We start from the raw sequence: 21147 nt of genomic DNA, 5'->3' as shown, positions 1-21147 counted from the left end.
AGCGGTGCGTGTGCACGTGTGCGGAAGGGCCTGGCTCCTTGCTCTGGTTTCATTTTCCCCGTTTGGCTGAGCCGCTACTACAGCGGCAGAGGAGCAGGAGCAGGAGCAGGAGAGAATCCACGCCGCCACCCTGAAACGGCGTGCGATAAGAAGACGTAACGCAACGCACGCTATTTGCTCCGCGCGGGGGCGGCTCTGATCTTTTTATTTTGGCTCGTTTCCCCTGTCTGCCGAACGATCCTTCGCCCCGCCGAATTGAAAGCACGCTTAAATAAAGTCGTCCTCAAAGTGGGATGACTCGTTGCGGTTCCGTGTTTCTTGACGCACACAACTCGTTGCAACAGTTCAAGGCTGCTTGACCGTCTGGCTGCAGAAAACACACGGAACCAGACACAACCTCATATTTAAGTCTTTTTAAAAGACAATTTTTAAAGTTTCTTGTATGTGAATCATTGGATTTCTCTTTCATCCGTGACAGTAAATCTACCGTGTTTGGGTTCTTGGATCCTGACCCTGCTGAAGCTTCTTTAAAGATGCTTTATATTGTGATATAAAGATTAATTTGTAATGGAACGATAGCAAAACTACCTCTAAAAGTGCCCCGACACTGACAGCGACATATCAGCTGCTGATTTGTAGTTTTCACATGGCTGTCTTTGCAGAGCCATTTTCACAGTCGACTGCTTCTTTTTTTTTTTTTCTCTCCTCCCCCTTGTGTGTCTTGACATGCTTCAACCGTCTGTAAATATCTGCTCTTCTCTTTTCGTCTCTCCCAGCACGAGTTTCTCAACCAGTCCTCGAATCATTCCTTCCGTAGCTTTTATTATCGCACGCTGGAGATGAAGACACGCGCTAATCGTCGTGCCGCACCGCTCTGCCCCATTTCTCTCATTTAGTTCAGTGCCCCCTCCCAAAAAACAAGCTGCCCGACACCGTCAAAATAATAAATATAACATAACTCTGAATGCGCACGGTATCAATGTTTCAGGGTTTTTTCTTGTGTGGGTGAAGTGAGTCAGGAAACCGGTACAGTTAGAACTACGCGTTGTCTCATTCACTCCCATCTAATAGTGGTTAACACAAGTATAAACAAGACTGTACAATTTGTTTGGCTGCATCTTGATTGACAGGATAGGAATGTTTGTAGATGGAGGCTGCAGGTACTGGACAACATCGATATGGAAATATATCGCGCTGCTTTTTCCTCCCATACGATATTGATTTTGAATGCCTTAATATGGATTTTAAAAGAAAAAGAAAAGTCATGTTTTGGGCCGATCATGAACAACTTTCTGTACAAGTGCAATGAATTGGAAATGGATCATTTGGATTAATATAGTTTTTTGACTGACTTGTCATTTGATGTTCATATATACAACATGTATTTAAATCTGCATTTAAATTTCTTAGTGAACTATGTAGAATATTGCTATATATATATATATATGTGTGTGTATAATATCGCGATAATGTATCGTATCGTGATACGTATCGTATCGCGACGTCCTCGCCGATACCCACCACTAGTTTTTGTAGCTGGCAGCCAAAGAAAGTCCACTCCCATCCTGCATATATTTGTTTTTTAAATACTAACATGGCCTTTTCTGTCGCATTCCCGAAAGATTTTTTATTTTATTTGACCTTTATTTAACAGATAAAAGACTCCTTGTGATCAAGACCTCTTGCACAAGGGCGACCAGGCCAGGAACTCAACCGCACACGTCAGGTAACGCACAAAAAACAACAATCAGGAAATAAACATTCAAACAGAAGCTGTTTAGCAGATCAAATGCAGGACTGATGACTTCAGTAGCAATTTAAAAACACAGGCTGTCGTCGGCCTTTTAGAACAGAGTGAAAGGCCTCAAATGAGACGAGCTGAGACATTTTCAGTTCAGACTGGAAGGTGTTCCGAGCAGAGGGGCCAGAGAAACTAAAAGCTTTTTTTTTCCCCCCAATTCAAACACGAGGAGCCGCTAGGTGCAAAATGTCATGAGATCTTACGGCATAATGGCTTTTAAATCTCTAAAGGAGACAGCACAAATAACCAGGAACCAAACCAAGAAGAGCCTCATAGATCAGAGTCGCCCAGACAGACGTCTGTTAATGATGAAAACAAATATAGAAACAACGTTTTAAATCACAAACGGTTTTTCTCTTTTTAAAACGCTCCTCCGCTTTTTGTGCCGCCACAAACACGTTAAACCCGAAAAAGCTGAAATTGCACTCAGATGTCGAGGAACACGCCATTTTGATAATAATAATAATAAAAAAAACAAAACGGTCACACACACACAAACGCACACACAATACATATAAGGAACTCCCCCATCGCCACCAGCAGCAGCACTGCTGACTTTTCCCGATAATTTGCGGAGGCTCATTTGAATTTTAAGCGCTACTTTAATCTTCAAAGCTCAAATAGCTTTATGAATATGCATGCAGTGGGCAGACTTTAGTTCATTACCTAGTTGTAAATTCTAATGACCATTAGGTCCTCACAGTAATTGCCAATTGTTTTGCATTTTTGATTGGCCTATTACCATGCGCATTCGTGGCGCACATCAGCCACGCTTGTCAGAGCCGGCATGTCAAGGGGTGTGTGTGTGTGTGTGTGTGTGTGTGTTTTCTCATTTGTGCCTTGGGTTACAGATATGTTTGTGTGTGTGTGTGTGTGTGTGAGAGAGAGAGAGAGAGCTGGTTGTGTTTTTTAGGCTGATATAAATGAAAGTTGCATTTTTTTTTTTTTAATTGTGGGAAGATTGAGAGCCGAGCCAGAGATTGGACATATTTAATTTACATGATGTCTCGTCTGTTCCCTCATTACACTGCTTGTCTTTCACAAACACACGCACACACACACGCAACGCACACACTCACACACACAAAGTACGCCCAATGCAAACCATCTGGCTCTCTCCTGTACGTGTCGGTCTTGACATGGTAAAATGATTTCTCAATGCCCATCTCTCTTTCTGTCAGCCTATTCATTTTTAGTGTCACCCCTCCTCCTTCTTTCTGTTTCTCCTTGAACAAACAGATGTCAGATACCTCTCTTTTCTCCCTCCCCGACTCTATCTAAGGCTGCCATTTTGGAGACAGTGATTCGTCTTCCTAAGTGAGTTTCTCTGTAAACATGGATGAAAACTCCTTTTTTCTCTCTCTCTCTCTCTCTCTCTCTCTGTCTCTCTCTTTTAGAAAGAGAAAGAAAATGAATTCCATTGTTGTGCCCTCGGCAGAAAAAGAAAACGCAGCCCTTTCTCCGCGTTTGCGCGTACACGCAAGAAACCAGGCACCTGTGTGTAAACACTCGCTAACGGACGCGCGCTTTTATGCTACCTTTGTAGTCCAGAAGAAGCTCGCGTGAAGGAGAAGTCAATAAAATAAATCAATTTTCATCTAATAATGATAATGACAATTAAAAAAAGAAAAAAAAAAAGTGAGACTTGTGCAGAGGCGCTACTCGTCTTTATGTTTTCTTCTTCTCTGGTTCCCTTTGTTGGTGCTTTTTCCTCATTTTTTTTTTTTTACCTCCCGCCCCTCTCTCTCTCTCACACACACACACACACGCACACACACACATCCTTTTCCTCATGTCTTCCCACTTTGTGTACAAGTGCTATGAGGGAGATATGTGAACCTACATAGCGATGAAAAGGAATTCTTAATTGCCCAGAAATGAGCAATGTTACAAACAGCGGTGTAATGGACGCAGCCGAGTGGAAGGAGTGTGTGTGTGTGTGTGTGTGTGTGTGTGTGTGTGTGTGTGTGTGTGTGTGTGTGTGTGTGTGTGTGTGTTTGGAGGGGTTGTCTCCGGTGGGACTCACAAGGCCTGTTTCCTGAGGTCTCTTTTAGCCCCCTTACAAATACTCCCTACACACAAACACACACACACACACACACACCCTACATACCTCTGGCTGCTGTTACTCACTTCAAAGTTGTTAATATTCAGCTGGGAAACCGTATCCAGAACACAGCTAAATTATTAAGCGTATGAACTTTTTAGGCAGTAAGATGAACTGATGGGCCACATCTATGAGATCCTCCTCTTCTTCACATGTGTGTGTGTGTGTGTGTGTGTACATGCCCTCTCCTCCTGCCCGATGCTTGGTCTTTGGCCAAGGGCATGCATAATTGATCCCGTGCCCGCTATCATTTTCTTGATGTAATTGCCCCGGTAAGATATGATGAAATCTAATGGATAATTCATCCCCCCAAAACGGATGAAGAACCGCAACAAAAATGTACGTTTTAGGCACTTTTGTCTCCGTGTGCGTCCGCGCGTGTGCGTGCGTTTAGCAGTACACTGATATACACAAACATTTTGTGTCCGTGTGTGTGTGTGTGTGGTCGATGCGATATTGTTGCAAAGAGGCACATACGGACAGAAGGGATTGTTTCGTGTGCTGTCAAGGAAAACTGAGCTACATGAAGTTCGTGATTGTGTGCATGTGTGAAAGACACAGAGTGCATAAGAAAAGAAACACAAAAAAATGGAAAAATAAATAAGAGTTTTCAAATTTCAAATCAAACTTGTATCTGAGTCGTACGATCATTTAACACCAGGCACGATGACAAAATTACGCCCAGATTACAGCGGCATCGAACGCTTCCCTTTAAATGTGCAACATCCAAACTCACAAACTAAAAATTAAAACCTGTCTGCTTAAAAATAAAGACATGGCCACTCTTAATATGTGAATAAATATCGGAGGCGTAATTCCTTGAGCTGCAGCTAAGTCGGGAGGAACACACCAGTCTCCTGTGAGGGCGTTTTCTGAAAAAGCCGAGACAGAAAAGCTACCTCCACCTGCTTGATATGAACTCCCCACCTGTATTTTTTTGGCAGTTTTTTTTTTTTTTTTTTTTTTTTTTTTAACTCGCTCTCTCTGCCTCGCTTCTTCTTCTTCTCTTTTTTTTTTACTTGTCAGTTTCTCCCCCCTTTCGTTCTTTTTTCTTCTCATCTGCTGCAATTTTTCAGTGGAATACAGATGTGTTCCAACATGCTCCGGACTGTAGTTAACGTAGCTGCTGATCTCTCTTTCTCTCTCTCACACACACACACACACACACACACTTTCCAGCTTCTGTAATTTAATGGAACCTAACCCGTCCTTTGGCCTTTGTTTGGGTCCTGTCCTTTTTTTTTTTTTTTTTTTTTTTTTTTGTTTCTGGCTTGTTGAAAAGCGTCTGTTCAAAGGTGCTCTCTCAAGACCAATGAACGAGTGTGTGTGTGTGTGTGTGTGTGTGTGTGTGCGCGCAACACACCCCGAGCACCGTCTGCCGACAGACAGACAAGACAAAGGGACACACACAAACACACACACACACATGCACACACACTGTTTATCTTTGCTGTACAAGGGAAATGCAGGCCCCAATCTGCAACGCAGAGAGAGGTGTTGAGAGAAATGAGGGGAGGGGAGAAGACAGGGAGATGAGGACGAGGAGGAGGAGGAGGTGGTGGAGAAGAAGGAGGAGGAGGAGGAGGAGGAGGAGGTGGGGGCATAGGGGTAGAGCGCCCCTGGGGGGGATAGGGGATGTGAGACAGAGAAAGAGAGGAGGGGGGGGAGTGAGGTTGGAGAGGCTGGGCCCCGGTGATGACCGTCCATTAACAGATGAACTTGGACGGTGTCCAACTGTTTGATGAGACGGGTGTCATAGGGGTGTGTGTGTGGGGGGGGGGGATGGGCGGGGGGGGGGGGCTGCATGCACAAACACACACACACGATTACACATGCACACACACACACACACGATTACACACATTATCTTTCCTCGCTCCTGCTCTGCATATTAACCCACTGTTGGTGCACAGTGTGAGCTCTCACACTCAGGTTTATCTACCTGCACACACACAGACACACACACACACACACACACACACACACACACACACACACACACACACACATGCACGCATGGTTCAACGCTACCAGTATAGACCGGTTTGCTGGCATGGAAACGGCGGTGTCATGCAGGGTTAAAGAAGTAAAGTTAAAAAGTGGTAAGACAACAATAAAGTTCAAATAGACAGAGAGAGAAAGAAGAAAAAAAAAACTTAGAGCAGATTTCCACCAAAGCCCCTGACCCGCCGAGCCCTCCACTTCAAGAGGCGCGGAGATAGAAACAAGGAAAACCGCACATAGAGAGAGACAGATGGGACAGATGCAGGGAAGGCAGAAACAGAGCAGGAGGAAGTAAAATATACATATTTTTAACCTTTGTGGAACTGTTGCTTGTGTAACTGGGCGCGAGTTGACAGTGCAGGAGCACATTTATATTTACAGCAACAGCCGGGGTCAGGAGGGCCAGTCGGGCAGGAGCAGGGAGGAGGGGAGGGCTCTGTGAATCCACGCTGCTGCTGCTGCCGCTGCCGCTCCCGCCCAGCAGGTTCAGTGGGTTTGATGCCTTGCTCAAGGGCACGTCCACGCCGGTCGCTGTCTAGTTGAAACACGGTGGAAAGGCGGTTAGGAGCGGTTTCACCTCCAGCCGTCACGGCATTCTTCTGCTTTTGATTGATGCGCGTGGCTCTGTGCTGTTGGATGGACGCCATTCTGCCCCTGTTCCTAGTGCCTTGCTCAAGGGCATGTTCACAGCTTTTATTTTTACAGGTGGCGTCTTTTGAAGACAGTGTATTGTGCTGTCAGAAGCGAGCTTTACTTATTTGGTTTGTTTGTTTTTTCTGCTAATATGCTGGATGCTCTCCACTAACAAAGTGACTCTTAAGAAGTCATAAAGTCATAAAGTGAGGTCACATGAATATGCTCACACCTTGAAGAAGAAAGTAACTGGATGAATGAATGCATGAATCTCCTGAGACCCTGCGTCCTCATATGGGGACATTTTGTTCTGCATTCTGCTTCATTTAGACCTGTTGTCCTCATAAGGAGACACTTTTATCTGCCATGTGCTGGTGGTGAAGAGTCAATACAGTTGTTTATTTATTCTCATTAACTTTTCTAGTTTGATGTGACACGAAAGCTTTAACACATTCTCAAGTACTCGTTTGAGGACGTTGGGATTCCATAGTTTTCAATTCTGTCCTACTAATCCCAAATACCTAAAGATCTTAATCTTATCTTAAAGAAATTAAGATGCCAAACAAATGCTTGGGTCTGGGGGGGTTAAGTCCTCCAAATGTAAACCGTGACCTGTTAGCGGCACAGCAACAGTGTGAGGTTGTTGTTGTAGCTGGATACATGATATATACAGTTACGCAAAAACTCTCCTATCACTTTTCTCATCCAGTTGTTGGAAGTGTAGTCTGGGCAGCCACGTTGAATTTGAAGGGGAATGCACGAAGACATCCTGAGATAACCCGCAGAACACTTGGCTCTGTGCAAACACGTGCATATGTAAATGTTAAGTTGTTTTGCTGCGTACAGTGTGAGTCACATGGTTGTGTCATTTACCGAGGGGTCAGTGGGTGTGTGCTGTGTGTATGAGTGGGTGTGATACGATAGGACAGGTGCAATGTTGACTTTACGTTTGCTCTGTAGTCTCTTATAGAACATGTAACATGAACTGTGAACTGGACACCGCGGCCTGCATAGACTGTACATATGTTCAGGCTGAACCAGCGAATACAGTTCACTTAACTTACGTAACAGGCTGTCACGTGATCACCAAGCTCCAAATAAGGCCCGTAAACACGAACCGGTGCATGTGTCGCCCTTTAAGTGCTATTGTTTTTCTACTTGGGAGCACATCGCTTTTATAAATTCTCATCACCGCTGAGAGTTTTTCTCCTTTTCCATCCTTTTAACTCCTGAGAAGAGCGTGTTCACCAGCTAGTTGCTAACTTTGCAATTTAACCGTCTGCATCGTTTTACAAAAAAAAACATTTAGCATTAACGTCCCTAATCTTATTCAAAATTGACATTTCTTCAGCAACTATTTGTTTTAAAGACTTTCCTTTTATTTGAGTGTACCGAGCCTTTTGTGCATTAAATTGAATTGCTAACTGTGCATCAGAAGTTTTGGCTCGTTTCCTCCACGGGGGAATTCTGTCTCCTTTTAAATCCTTCCCCCGCCGCCCCGTGATCTATTAGCCTCAAATGCCGTTCGACGAAACTTGCGATTCCGCGAGGATTTTCTTGTACTTTCAGTATTTGCATCCAGGTATCTGCAGTCAGCGCGGCTGCGATCAGTGACCAGCGTGGCAAATCCCGTACAGGCAGGCTACTGCGCCCATCATTTCAACACACAGACTCGCGCACCCATAAACTCCCCTCAGGCTGGTAAGTGGTGTTACTTACTGGTCCCACCTTTGGCGAGATCTCTCCTCAGCACACCCCCGTCCTCCTGCAGGCTGTTTGCAGCAGCGTTTTCTGCATTAAAAATGAGAGTTGCCTGGCTCGGAGCTACCATATCGGCTGCCTTCTTTTCTCCCTGCGCTCTAATCTTATGTAAACACAGAAATCAGCTCCCAGCTCACTCTGGCAGATGCAGGCCGGCAGTGATGTCCCGCTGAGATATATCCCTCTAAAGCCTGGATTAAAAGTTTGGAGGCAGGGGGCATTTAAGGGAGGGGAGTTTATGTAGAAGTTGGGGGCGTGGGGTGTTTAGTTGTCATTTCTTCAGTGTATTCATACCTGAGAAAACAGAAAAGGAGATTAAACTCCTAAGGAATCCAGGTGGTTTATGCGAACGAACTAGATCAAACTTTGGAAGAAGGCTGGTTGTTTGGGAGAAAGTAAAGCTTTCGCTGCAGTGAGAGCAAAAGAAAATGTATTTTCTCATTAACAGCGGTTTAGCCAAATCACGAAGAAGAAGCAGCGTCCCGAAAGAGAGACAAAGATGAAGTGGAATACAGAGATGTGGAGGGAAAAGAGATCTGCACCGGGCCGAAAGTAGCGCGGCGCGACGTGACCCGTGTCCGGCTCCGCGTTCGCATAAAAGCATCTGTCTTCGAAGGCGTGTTTGTGTTGCGTCTGTCGCTGTGGATCTGCGCCTGTGAATGATGTATGGTCCGTGTTTACCGCGCCATATTTCGGCCTGGCCTGCCGTCACTGGCGTATGAATGATAAATTGCGGATGTCCATCGGATTCACCCGAGCACCTGTGGTCCCTCGCTCCCCCGGCCGCGTGGCAGGAGAGCAGAAATAATAAATAAATAAGCAAAGTGAGAGATAAACAAAAAAAAAACAAAAAAAAAAACGGCCTCTCAGGATGAGCAACTTCTTTTTTTCCTTTTTTCCCCCTCGTTCGTCTCTAGGGCTTGTTCATGGCACAACATTTATTAAAAAGATTTAAGTTCCCTCTCTTTAACCCCCTTTTTGTGAAATTAGCCAGTCGGTATCATCCATTTCTGACCTGAGTTCAGCCTCTCTCCTTTGAGTCAGCACAGATAATGCGCGCCCGGCTTTCGGTGAATGTCTTTATTCTCCCGGCCCGGCTTTTGAGAGGCTGAAGGGGACGTCTCTGTAATTTAAAGCTGCAGCTATTTACAAACACGCTTGATTCATCTGCTGATTATTTCCTTCATTTATCTCTGACTCTGTCGTTGCACCGCTCGGCTCATCCACGCTGCTCGATTCAAAGCAGAGGAAAGCAAAGATTGCTGCGACCGGCCCGGACCCTTTTGTTGCGTGAGAGACTCAGATGATCGATCACTTATGCAAATCGCCGCAGATTAATTTCATACGTACCGACTCATCTGTTGCTTGACTAATAACTCCGTCGTTGAGGTGATTATCGAGTCCCCCGCGGTGCATCAGAACAACCTTTCCGTTTCCTATCACCTCCTCTCCCCCTGTTAATCTGGCCCATCACAGAGGAGCACTCACGGACACTTAGTCATCAGTTTATCTTCCAACTGACTTTATCAGTTTCTTATGAAGTTCCTTAACTGCTGATAGAGGAGATTTCAGCTTCCCTCTGAACCAGCGGGTTATTGTTTGACTGGTAAAATGAAGATTATCAGACGCAGACTGAGATAATGTGCTCTCGGTTCGTTCAGAGTTTATGATTTGCACGTCTCTTCTCCTTTGAGAGTAAAAGTGTTAAAAGCAGGGAACGGCTTAGCTACAGGTGCAGCCTGTAACGTCTTTATTGAGAATATGACTAAGATTAAAAGGTGGTTTAAGGTGAATGCCCTCTACGGCTGGGTGGTGAACCGGACCGGTATTTTTTTTTCCATTATGATATGAGTTTTTAATATACCGGCATACCAGCAATGTAGCGCTTCTGAACACACATGGTGTGGTGAAGATGGAAAGGTCAGAAAAATGAAGCGGCAGAACGAAAAGAGGCCAAAAAGAAGGTGGCGCGTCGGTTGTTTTTTTTGTTTTTTTATGGTGACCAGACGTCCCCGATTCCTGGGGACCATCCCTGTTTTGGACGACCTGTCCCCCGGCGAAAGCTGCCCCCGAAAGTGTCCCCAATTTTAGCTTTTTATGAATGAGTAAAAAAAATGTTGCACGCAGACTATAGTTATTACGGTAGACAGTCGTGCTGCTGTTGAGGCACAGTGGTGTAAATATGTTTAATATGTTTTTTTATCTTCAAGCTATAAATGTCCCAGGATTTCCACATCAGCAGGCAGAGCCAACGCGGGGCCATGCAAACCTGTTCTACTAATATTAATTCCTCTCAACCGATAAAAAATGTTGTGAACATGTGATTATGCATGAAAAAAACATACATTTTGGGTCGTACCGCCCAGCACTAATGCTCTATATTGTTCCATTTGGGCCTTAAAGTGATGATTGTGGGTGTGAACGGCGGCGGTAGGAAAGACGAGGTGAGTGGTTGCAGAGAAATCAGTGGAGCGCGTTCAGTGCAGACTTTCTGGTCAGAGAGCGTGGTTTTGTTTCTTGGTTTTAATATCGTTGAACTGACTTGCGATGAGGAATGAGTGTGCATGTGGACCGTTATTAGTGTGAAGCTATCGGGGATCCGATTATTTGCATTTTTGGGTCACACTCTTTCTCATACGACAGCTTTCCCTTTCATCGGATCGGCCCTTATTATTTTGCATCTGTGTGACACATCTGTTCCTTAATACATATGCATTTCTTCTAAGGAAATATCAGCAGTGCATGTGGCAGAAATTACTTGTCAGCTCCGATCAGCCAAAACATTAAAACCACCGTGGCGAGGTTAATGACATTTAAATCATCTCGGGAAACTTTCGCACCTGGTGTTCATTCATGTGGAAGTAGCACCCACATGGACCAGACCACACCAGACCAGACACCCCCCACCCAAAAAGCAATGCCACACCCCAGCAGGATGCAGCCTGATTCCGACACAACAACGCTTTAGGAACCGCACAAAGTGTTGACCTGGCCTCCGAATTCACAATGAAGCATCCCACAGAGGGAAACTCCATCCCGCCCTCAAAGAACCCCCCCACATTCCTACTAGAGGACACCCTCAGAAGGCCCACGTCCAGTCTGCGATGAGTCAGAAGTGTTCTGGAGGTGGTCATAATGTAATGCCTGACCGGTTTGCGTGCTCGCCCGATTCTGCACATGGCTGCGTTCTGTTGAGCACTGACGCCGTCAAAGCATCTCTACTCATCCTTATCCTCCTCCACCTCTCGGTCTCAGCTTCTCTTTTTCTCTCCCGGTCTCCCTCCAAGTCTCCCCCCCGCCCTCCACTCACCCGCTCTCTCTCCCCCTCTCTGCTGTGTTTGTGTTTTCTCGGCCTGCTTGTCTCAGTAACAGTAAATACCCTTGCTACCTGACACAGATCCACCTTTCTACTTGACCGCGCACACAGAGAAGGGCAACTGCCCGCCTGTTTGTGTGTGTGAGTTAAAAAAAAAAGAAGCAGTGTATTCTCCAGTGACCCTCTGCCCTCTGGTTTAAAGGGACTGAGCGAACACACACACACACACACACACACACACACACACACACAGACACACATTCTCCCCCAAGCAGCCTCCTTCTCTGAGATAAAACACAGGTTTAATCTTTGACACTGTGTCCAAACTGGCCTCTTTGCAGGTGAGCGGAGCCTCCTGGGGAGTGTGTTTTTGTGCGTGCACGTGTGTGTGTGTGTGTGTGTGTGTGGACGCGGCGTGTGTGTGTGTGTGAGAAGCTGTTAGTTTCGGCTTGACCTAAATGTGGAGGACAATAGCCTGGAGGCTGTGTGTGTGTGTATACACTGTACAGTATGTGTAGTCTTTTATGCTTCCTCTGTGCGTTTGTGTGCTCCCGTTTTTTTTTTTTTTTTTTTTTTCTCCTCTTTTCCCGTCTCAATTTCTGCCTCGATCTCTTCGGAGACACTAGACCTCAGCGCAGCGAGCGTCTGACTAGTTAGTCAAATCAGTGTGCGGAAGCGAACTCACCTGCGTCAAAGGGTCGGTTCGTGAAAACGACGAGAAAAGAAAACGCTTTTCTCACTTCCCTCTGGTGACACGTAGCAGTGCAGATACTTCAACTTTGGTTTTATTTGTCTGTGATGAAATTAAATTAAAAAAAAAAAAAAAAAAAAGTCTTTCCAGACACAGTGTCCCTGTTACTGTGAATAATCCACAGAACACTCGACACTCAACAGTTTTCATGAGGAATGTTTCTTCGGTAGAAAGTAGCTCAGATGAGGGAGAGAATCACAGAGTAACCAGGACACCGTTTCCACAAATACACCTTTTTTTTTTATCTCAAATGTAATTTTTTAACGTGGTAAATATTATTTAATTAGAAATAGAAATTCATACTACAGTAAAATATCTGTACCTGTTGCATTTCCCATCTCTTTAAGGAGGCAGTCAAAATTTTAGACAAGAAACCTCATTTTCATTATTGTAACGTCCTAATATTCTTGATCTAGATTCATTCTTAAAGTTTTAAATGATTGTTTTAAAGTCTCTGTCTGTGTTGTGTACCTGCCTTGGGACTACAGCTGAAAATTAGCATTTGTGCTAAGTCCGGTGCATTTACACTGGTGGCTAATGCATCAATATTGATTAATGAGCATTGTCCCAATTCATTTAACTAATAAACTAATAATAATAATAATAATTAATTTGCCTGTTGCGCCTCTAAGAGTCGTATAAAATGTTCGCCGTCTACCACGGTTGTGGAGATTTGCACAAAATATCACATGAACGCGGTTCGTCAGGTCAGGGCAGCGGCCGTGAGCTCCATGCAGCTCGCGGTGAGTTTCCCAGCGTGAAAAATCAAAGCTTTGCATGCTCCTTCAAAGTGCCACGCAGAGCCAGAGCCAGAGTGAACACTTGGCACAAACCTTTAGCTTTTAATGCACCGAACTCGCCGCGGATTTAAGTGGAGACACGTTTACGTTTCGGGTCGACGTGAATGAGGGTTCGGCTCAGGCCTGAGCCTTTCACCACTTAACGTATAGAGGCTGGACGCGCTCCAGTGCCTTTGCAGCAGAATTACTTTACATTAGAACCAAATTAAGTTTGTTTCACTTTCAGTTCTGTCTTTCATTCGCCCACTCGGTGTCTCCTGTCTGCCTCGCCCTGTCTCTTACTTTCAGACGAACGCACATTAATTGTGTTACACACCCAGTGTCTGAACGACTTCGTGCGCGTGGTCTGAAAACGTAACCAGATATAAGTTAAAACACAAAGCTCCTGCGTTTATGACGAGTTAATGAGTAAATATTAGTTGACTCCACTAAATCTCCGCGTGTTGTTTTACGTTGTGGCTGAATTTGAGCTGGAACGAAAACAGAACAGGAAATGTGTTTCAGAGCATTAAAATCAGAATCAGATGCTCACACGTTAGAAGATCATCTGCTGGACCGCCACAAGCTCATGCTGACTCATTCCGAGGTGGAAAATCAGTCCCGCTGGCCAAACCCTCGCTATAATAGATGCCCAGAAGTAGTGTTACTTGGTGCCCATGGCTTCTGTAAAGTCCCAGAATTCCTGTTTCATCGCAGCCGTCTGTGATGATGGTGATGTTTCAAATGGAGATATTGACCTTTTAGGAATATTTACCATGTAATGCAATTATAGCACTAATGGATTTGGCCCACTGATCTTTTTATGCACTGTGTCAGCGGGCCAGTAAAACATTGCTGGCTTTATTACAACACAGACACACACACACACACACACACACACACACCATGCAGACCAGTCGAGCCCTGCGCTCATTTGCGTGTGTATGTTCAACATCTATAATCCTCCCTCCCTTGTGCAATCACACACGGGCTAAAAGCGCACACGCAATGCGTGCGCACACAGCCACAGACACACACACACACACACACACACACGTGCACACCAGACCCCTTGCGAGTGTGTGTCTGCCAAGTCGGACGGCAGCCTGCCAGCAAAAAAGGGGGCTGTGATTGGGGTGAGGGCTCATCTGCTGGGGTGAGCCAGCTTTAGCCACACACACACACACACACACACACACACACACACACACACACACACACACACACACACACACACATTGACCCAGCGCCCATTTAGATTAACAGGGTTTATTAGCTCAACAAGCCCCCCAACCCCAGGCCAGCAGTCTCAGGCCGGGGTTACAGGACTGCTGCATGTTAGGAGTGGAATGCTAATGTTTTTAGCCGCCGCTAATCAGCTAAATGCACACCTTCCACTGCCATAAGTGCAGCAGAGCTCAGCCTCGGTGGCGATACTCGATAAATGCTCTGAAGATTTCAAGGTATCACATTTGAAATAATTTATGTTAAATGGACAGAGCTGTACAAACGTACGCTGAGGTGCTTTGCTGTATGCCTTTTGTTTCATCCACAAAACGATTCAAGGACACTCTAACATATGGCCAGGGGAAGGGGTTACACGATGAGCGCGTCGTCAAGGTTACATTACCCTTGAGACTTTAAATATCTTCTTTATACATGAGAACATTTAAATATCTAAAAGGATGACGGTATAATGAAGGGTGCCCTTGAGTTTTGGGGGGGGGGGGCGTTTGGGGGGGTTTATATTGGGACCTTCGGTTTCAGAGACATTTTCTGTGTAGTGTGAGGTTTGCATTGTCAATATAGCATAATATACACCGATCAGCCACAACATTATGACCACTGACGTGAGAAATGAATTTAAACCATTGTGTGATAATTCAGTGTTCTGCTGGGAAACGTTTGGACGTGGTATTCATTCATGTGGATGTTACTGAGACATGTAGCACCCACCTAGACCAGACCTGACCCCCCCAACCCCATAGCAATGACACTCCTTGATGGCAGGGTTAGGGTTAGTTAACAGTTTAGGAACAATTCAAAAAAAACATGATGAACAGCACAAGGTGTTGACCTGGCCTCCAAAGTCACTAGATCCCAAACTGATCAAGTGTCTGTGGGATGATCCACAGAGGACCCTCCCCTCAAAGGCTCCCACTTTGGGTATACTTCAGAGGCACAAGCGAGACCTACACAATATTAGGATAAGTTTTTGGCCCATTGGTAGTTGTTGTGCCCAAGGTTTTGGTTTGAACTTGTCTAGATTCCTGCCTTCATATGTTGTTATTGAACTCAGATAAGGCCATAATGCCCACACTTGCACCAATGGGCCAATATATAAAAGTGTCTGTGGGATGATCCACAGAGGCCCCTCCACTCAAAGAGCCCCATGTGCATGTTCTGGAGACCTACACAATATTAGGGAGCTGGTCATAATGTTGTGCCTGATCGGTGTATGACCATGACACCACCAACTGCAACACTCCACTTTGAACCTCGAACCGAGCGAGGACCAGTGATAAGGCTGACTGCAGACACCTGCCCCACAAAGTGCTATCACATGCGCCGGTCAGTTCCTCTTTCACACTTCTTTTAAGTTCATGTGCAACACATCTGGCCTCGGGCTCAACAAAAACAGGTAGTGAGAAACGTGAATGGCCGTTGGGGCGAAACGCGCCTGTCTGTGCTGGCATTGATTTTCGCATGATTTGTGTATGAATCAGTGTATTTAGGTCCGCAGATGCATGTGTGTCTCTGTAATCTGTTGTACGTGTGTGAGTCACGGTGGTTTGTGTTCAGGGCTCTGGTTGTCTCTTCTAAATATACCAGCAGACCATGAGAAAGATTCTCCCTGTTTCTTTCTTTCTTTTTTTTTTTTTTTTTTTATTGTGGACACCAGCCTTCTGACACATATTGCCACTTAGCCGCCTCCTCTCACCCCTGATATTACACCATTTCTGTTGGGAAAAGATTGAAATAGGAGCCATTTTAAGGCCGGGCAACTGCATTTACAGAGCCGTGATGGCCGTCAGTTTCTTCTTCTTTTTTTTTTTTTTTTCATTCTTTCTTCTCCCTTTTTAGATAGTCCTGCTGCCTCGTTGAGACCTTGAGGCACTTTTAATGGAGAGAAGAGGAAGAAAGAGGGTGGTGGGAGGTTATAGCCAAGACGGTATCAGCCAGGCAGAGAGCGACAGTTTAGGCAGGAGCGACGTACAGACACACACTGAGACAAAGAGGGAGGGCAGATGGTAAGAAGAGTCGATGCGACGTGTGAAAAGCAACAGTTAGCCCGTGTCTTCGCTGTGTGCCAGTCTGGCCTAAATATGGCATGCTTTTGACACTTTCTCCCCTCACACACACACATACATTCCCTCCCTCAGTGTTTGTGCAAAAAAAAAAAAAAAAAAAAAAAGAAGAAGAAAAATTGATGTCTTCAACGGCTACATGCTGTTTCTGCATAAAATATTACTCAGCCACATAATACAAGTGTTGGGTTTAAACAAGTTCCTTTTTTCTTTTTTCTTTTTTACAAACATTTTTATCTTTACATAAGGGCTGCAATCACAGGCGGACATCCCTTCGCTCTTTCTTAGAACAAGTGCATTCATACTGTATAAGAGAACCAGGAAAAAATTAAACTAAACTACTTAACTTAATATATGACCAGTTACGCTGGTATTATTAGTCTGTGATAAATGCTGCACCAAATAGCCAAAACACAACTCTGAATTCAGTCTCAGAATTTGTACCGAAACATGTATTTATATGGTGCAGTCATGCTATATGAGCTCTTTAAGCATGTATTCAAACTCTCATATTTACTTTTTGTGCAACAAATGAAAAGACTGATTAGTGAGCAAGGCCCGACCGCACTCTTAAAAAGGCCTTTGATACTGTGATTCACAATGTACTCTTACTAGGAGTGGATGTTAGCAAGGCCTTCACGTATCACGATACTAGAGTCACGATATGGTACATTACTGCACTATTTTGGTGTTGCAATGTTCTGCTTAGCTCAATGAGAAATTTTAAATGCAGCTTAAAATACAAGTTGTATATATATATATATATATGTACATCAGATGATAATTCATTGGACAGACTGAGTCAAAGAACAATATTAATCCAAATGATCCATTTCCAATTTATTGCACTTGTACAGAAAAAGTGGTGGTGGAAGAGTGGAAGTCGTTCACGATCGGCCCAAAACATGACTTTTTCTTTATGTTTTAAAATCAATATTAAGTCGTTCAAAATCGATTTAGTATAGGAAGAAACAAGACTGGGTTCAGTGTGTAAGGGCAAATGTCACCACCTTTAAGCAATGAAATGGGTGTACCCCAAGGCTCTGTCTTAGGACCAATTGTATTTGCTTCATATCTTTATATCAAAGGGTGTATTTGCTTTATATCAAAGGGTGTAAAGAACAGCTGTACGCCGATGATACAGTCATCTATGTCCATGCAAAAACTAAGGCACAAGCAGATACAAAACTTACATATATACATGTGCAAAAAGGACTTATTAATGACTCTCAGTTGTATCTTAATATAAAGAAAGTAAGATAAATAATGCATCAGACTGTGATTCTAAAATCCAGATATTTTCAAAAATCACGTAAAAAAGTAAAGCAGACAGCTTGATATAACCTGTCAAATTTTGCATAGAAACTGTTTGACGACACCTGTTACCAAAAGGACTACTGTTGAAAATTAGCCAGCTGGCAAACACTGGCATATTTACTATGAAGTTGATTAATATGTAATGTCCTTTTTTAAATAAATGAAAACATGAAAAACCTGAAGCTGACGCATGAACGTGACAAGACCGTGAGTCTGAAATGTTAACGGCAGGATCTCCAGTTGATCCAGTTCAGTCAGTGGAACACAGTGGCGTCTTTTGACCCCAGAAAACCAGCTTATCTTTAGTGTATTGTAATAGTATTTTTACCTGTACAACAATGAGGGACAGTCGTTCTGAATCAACCTGATGCCACAAAGTTCTCCTGTACCCAAACCCAGATTCAGATTCAGGTTTATTTGTCAGCCCAGCCATAAAATAGTAAGAGACAACAGTGTAATACTTAAAATGGGCAACTTATATGATTTACAGCAAATGTACCAAAGGTGACAAGTTGAGGCCTGGTGGTAGAAACTCTCCTTCAGTCTTTTTGGCTCCTGTGCCATCCATTAAGATGAGACATCTAGAATTATTATTTATTTTTATTTTTTAGATCTTCACTAAACCATGAGCAAATGCTGAGAAGCAAGATAAAACTCGGCGTGGATTGATTGTTTAACTTCAGGTTTGCGGTTTATGCCACCAGCTCTTTGTGTTCAACCAGTTTCTTAGCTCCACTTGTGTTTCTGTTCTGTCATTCTTCAGTCATTTGATCCTGGTATTCTACCTTTTGAGCCCTGTACGACCAAGAAAAATCTGACCTCGTTTTTGTAAGAACTGTGAAGTAGGCGTGTTCTTGTTAAGACGATTTATAAGTTAGCGCTCTGCCGTCTCTTAAAACCGAGTAGAGAAAAAAATTGGCAGTCTTCAGTGGTGTGAAAGCGTCCTTTAAATAGTTTAATTCCTCCGGTACAAATAGAGATAAAACTACAAATAATGTGATGTCGAATTTTATCCATAGCACGGAAAATGCTCCATGAACTGTCTTTCTTTCTGCAGTAAACCTGCAGACCGTGCGGTTAGTTTGTCTCCCTGCACCACTTGAGATAAGAGTCTCGGATATGTTCCTTCAACCCATATGACCCTGACAGATAGCACCAAACTTAATCCTACACACACTCTTGCATACATGCTCGCCTCCTTCCCCTCTGGCTCTTCCTCCTTCTATAGGCAGACGTATAGGGAGGTGAGAAGGGGGCGGTTGGGACACATTTTTTGGCAGCGGTTAGTAGGCAACATACAGCATTTATATATATACGCACACACACACACACACACACACACACACAGAGGCAGAGCTATGTTTCAGCTTGATTTACAAGGCTCAGCTGCAGGGAATGGGAATAAGAGAGAGGGTGGGGGACTTTCGGAGAGACAGGCAGACAGACAGACCAAGGGGGGAGATATGGGGGAGTGTAGCTTACAGGTAGCAGATCTGGATAAAGAAAGGGGGAGTGGGGGGAGAAAAAAGGTACAAAAGTGGTGCAGGATTTTACAGGGTCAGGGAGTAGGTGCCCTGTAGTAAAAGAAAGTAAAAAAAAAAAGGAGTTTGTAGTCAGGAAATATTAATTTATGTACCTGTCACGCTGCTGTATGGCCTCCATACGCGGGAACAGGCATGTGGTCCACATGAGAGAAAACAATAGGAGAGCGATATTAAATGGTGACATCGCAGAAGAAATAAAAGAAACTCTTATTTTATGGTATTGAACCGTGGATGGTGAAAATAAATGAAAAAGTAACATGTCAAAATAATAATCCAAATAAATCACCGTGGAGATTTCTTAGCCGAGAGGATTTCTAGTAAAAACACTTTACAGTGAGTAAAACACGTTTTATTATTTCACAACAGCAACAAGCAGTTATTAAAAACTGATAAAACTCACCATTATTGATATTTAACTGATCTTTTTTAAGTATTAATCCACTTTAATACCTTAAGTACGAGTTAGTTGTCCTAATAAACAGTATTATTCATGTCACAGTGTGCATGTTAAACTCTTATGGATAATGTAAGACGAAGCAAACTGTTAGATTTTTATTAGGTTCTCCAAAAAAAACTGTATCAGTCCGTTGTGCCAGATGTTTTCAGAGCTTTTCTGAACTCTGTTATTAGTGACAACATTTAAAGTGTTACAGGAAGAAGTCCTCAACACAGAGTTTATTACTGTTACTAGTGCATGGGTTGTTATTTTTCTTTTTTTGTTTATTTATTTTTTTTAAATCAGCTTATGATTATGTTTTTGTCTTCCCGATTGTTTAATTTGTTAAAATTCAAAAACTGATGGAGAAATAATGGAAAGTCACCTTCAGTCTGAGTCTCATTGTTACTGGAAATAAACTGAAATTTATATTTAATGTACATGTTTATGTAATTTATAAGTTGGAACCTTGAAATGCATTTGAAAACTTGACGTTCGATGGTGAATGACCTCCTCTCTGACAGTAAAGTCTCGTTTTTTAAGTTCTCCATATGCGTTTTTAAGGCCACTGCGTAAAGAAGCCAACAGCTGGACAGCACTAACTGATCCTAATGTCATTTTGACGCTACGTTTATGTGCACATGCAAAATTACGTGCAAAATCATTGCCTTAATCCAACTTAAAGTGGACAATTTACGTACATGTGGACTAGTCAACTCCAGTTGTACATTATATAAGTCAACAGGAAAGGGGGCCGTATTAACCCGCTGAACATATCGCCACCTAGTGTGGAGGAGGAGGACATGTTCCCGTCAGTTATTGGATTTTCTCCGTTGCATGTAAACTGGGACAAGGACCACATTCACAAAGTCGAATTTTAAGCACGGCTCGATTAAGCCGTGCATGTAAACGAACTGCGTAACTCGTTCCATCTCTTAAAGGAACTGGTGCCTCTAAAAGGTTTAGGTTGGTTTTTTTTCTACATGTGTGGCCACTCCCAGCCTCTGCAGGATATATGATCAGCAAACACCGGCTGCTTATTCTAATAGTCCGACTGGCCTTCTCATCGGGAAGCATTGTTGTAAATGTTATCTGTTATGAATATGATGGCCTTGTGACTTATTAAAAACTAATGAGGAGAAGAGAGATACCCCGGCCTAAACGTGTGTTTGTGTTTGTGTGCGGAGCCCGAGGGTGCCCGAACGTTTCCTCTTTCTTACCTGTGTTCGTTGAGTCTCTTTTGTCAGGAGGCCGTGGAAATGCAGCCGGAGTGTTGAGTGACCGGCTGTTAGCGCTGAATAAGGTCGAGGCAGGAGCGTGCGCGTAGGTGTGTGCGGAGGTGGATTTGCTCGACGATGACTGATGTTTGTGTTTCGTCTTTCCCTCGCCC

At 43.9% G+C, this 21147-nt stretch overlaps 1 protein-coding gene across 3 annotated transcripts in view; it reads left to right on the top strand.

The window, feature by feature from the left end:
• The window catches only part of bcl11aa (BAF chromatin remodeling complex subunit BCL11A a), a 54636-nt gene that overhangs the window by 12186 nt on the left and 21303 nt on the right, over positions 1 to 21147 (top strand). Inside the window, exon 3 of one of the 3 annotated variants that reach the window (XM_047602679.1) lies at positions 1655 to 1726. The exons of the other annotated variants lie outside the window; for them this stretch is intronic. Coding sequence (XP_047458635.1) covers positions 1655 to 1726 — 72 coding nt within the window. The remainder of the gene's footprint in view (positions 1 to 1654; positions 1727 to 21147) is intronic. 3 annotated transcript variants of the gene reach the window in all.

This window comes from Mugil cephalus, chromosome 13, assembly GCF_022458985.1.
Source record: "Mugil cephalus isolate CIBA_MC_2020 chromosome 13, CIBA_Mcephalus_1.1, whole genome shotgun sequence".
In the NCBI taxonomy this organism is placed as follows: domain Eukaryota; kingdom Metazoa; phylum Chordata; class Actinopteri; order Mugiliformes; family Mugilidae; genus Mugil; species Mugil cephalus.
Note: the sequence above shows the minus strand (reverse complement) of the source record. Positions and strands in the feature narration are given on the sequence as shown.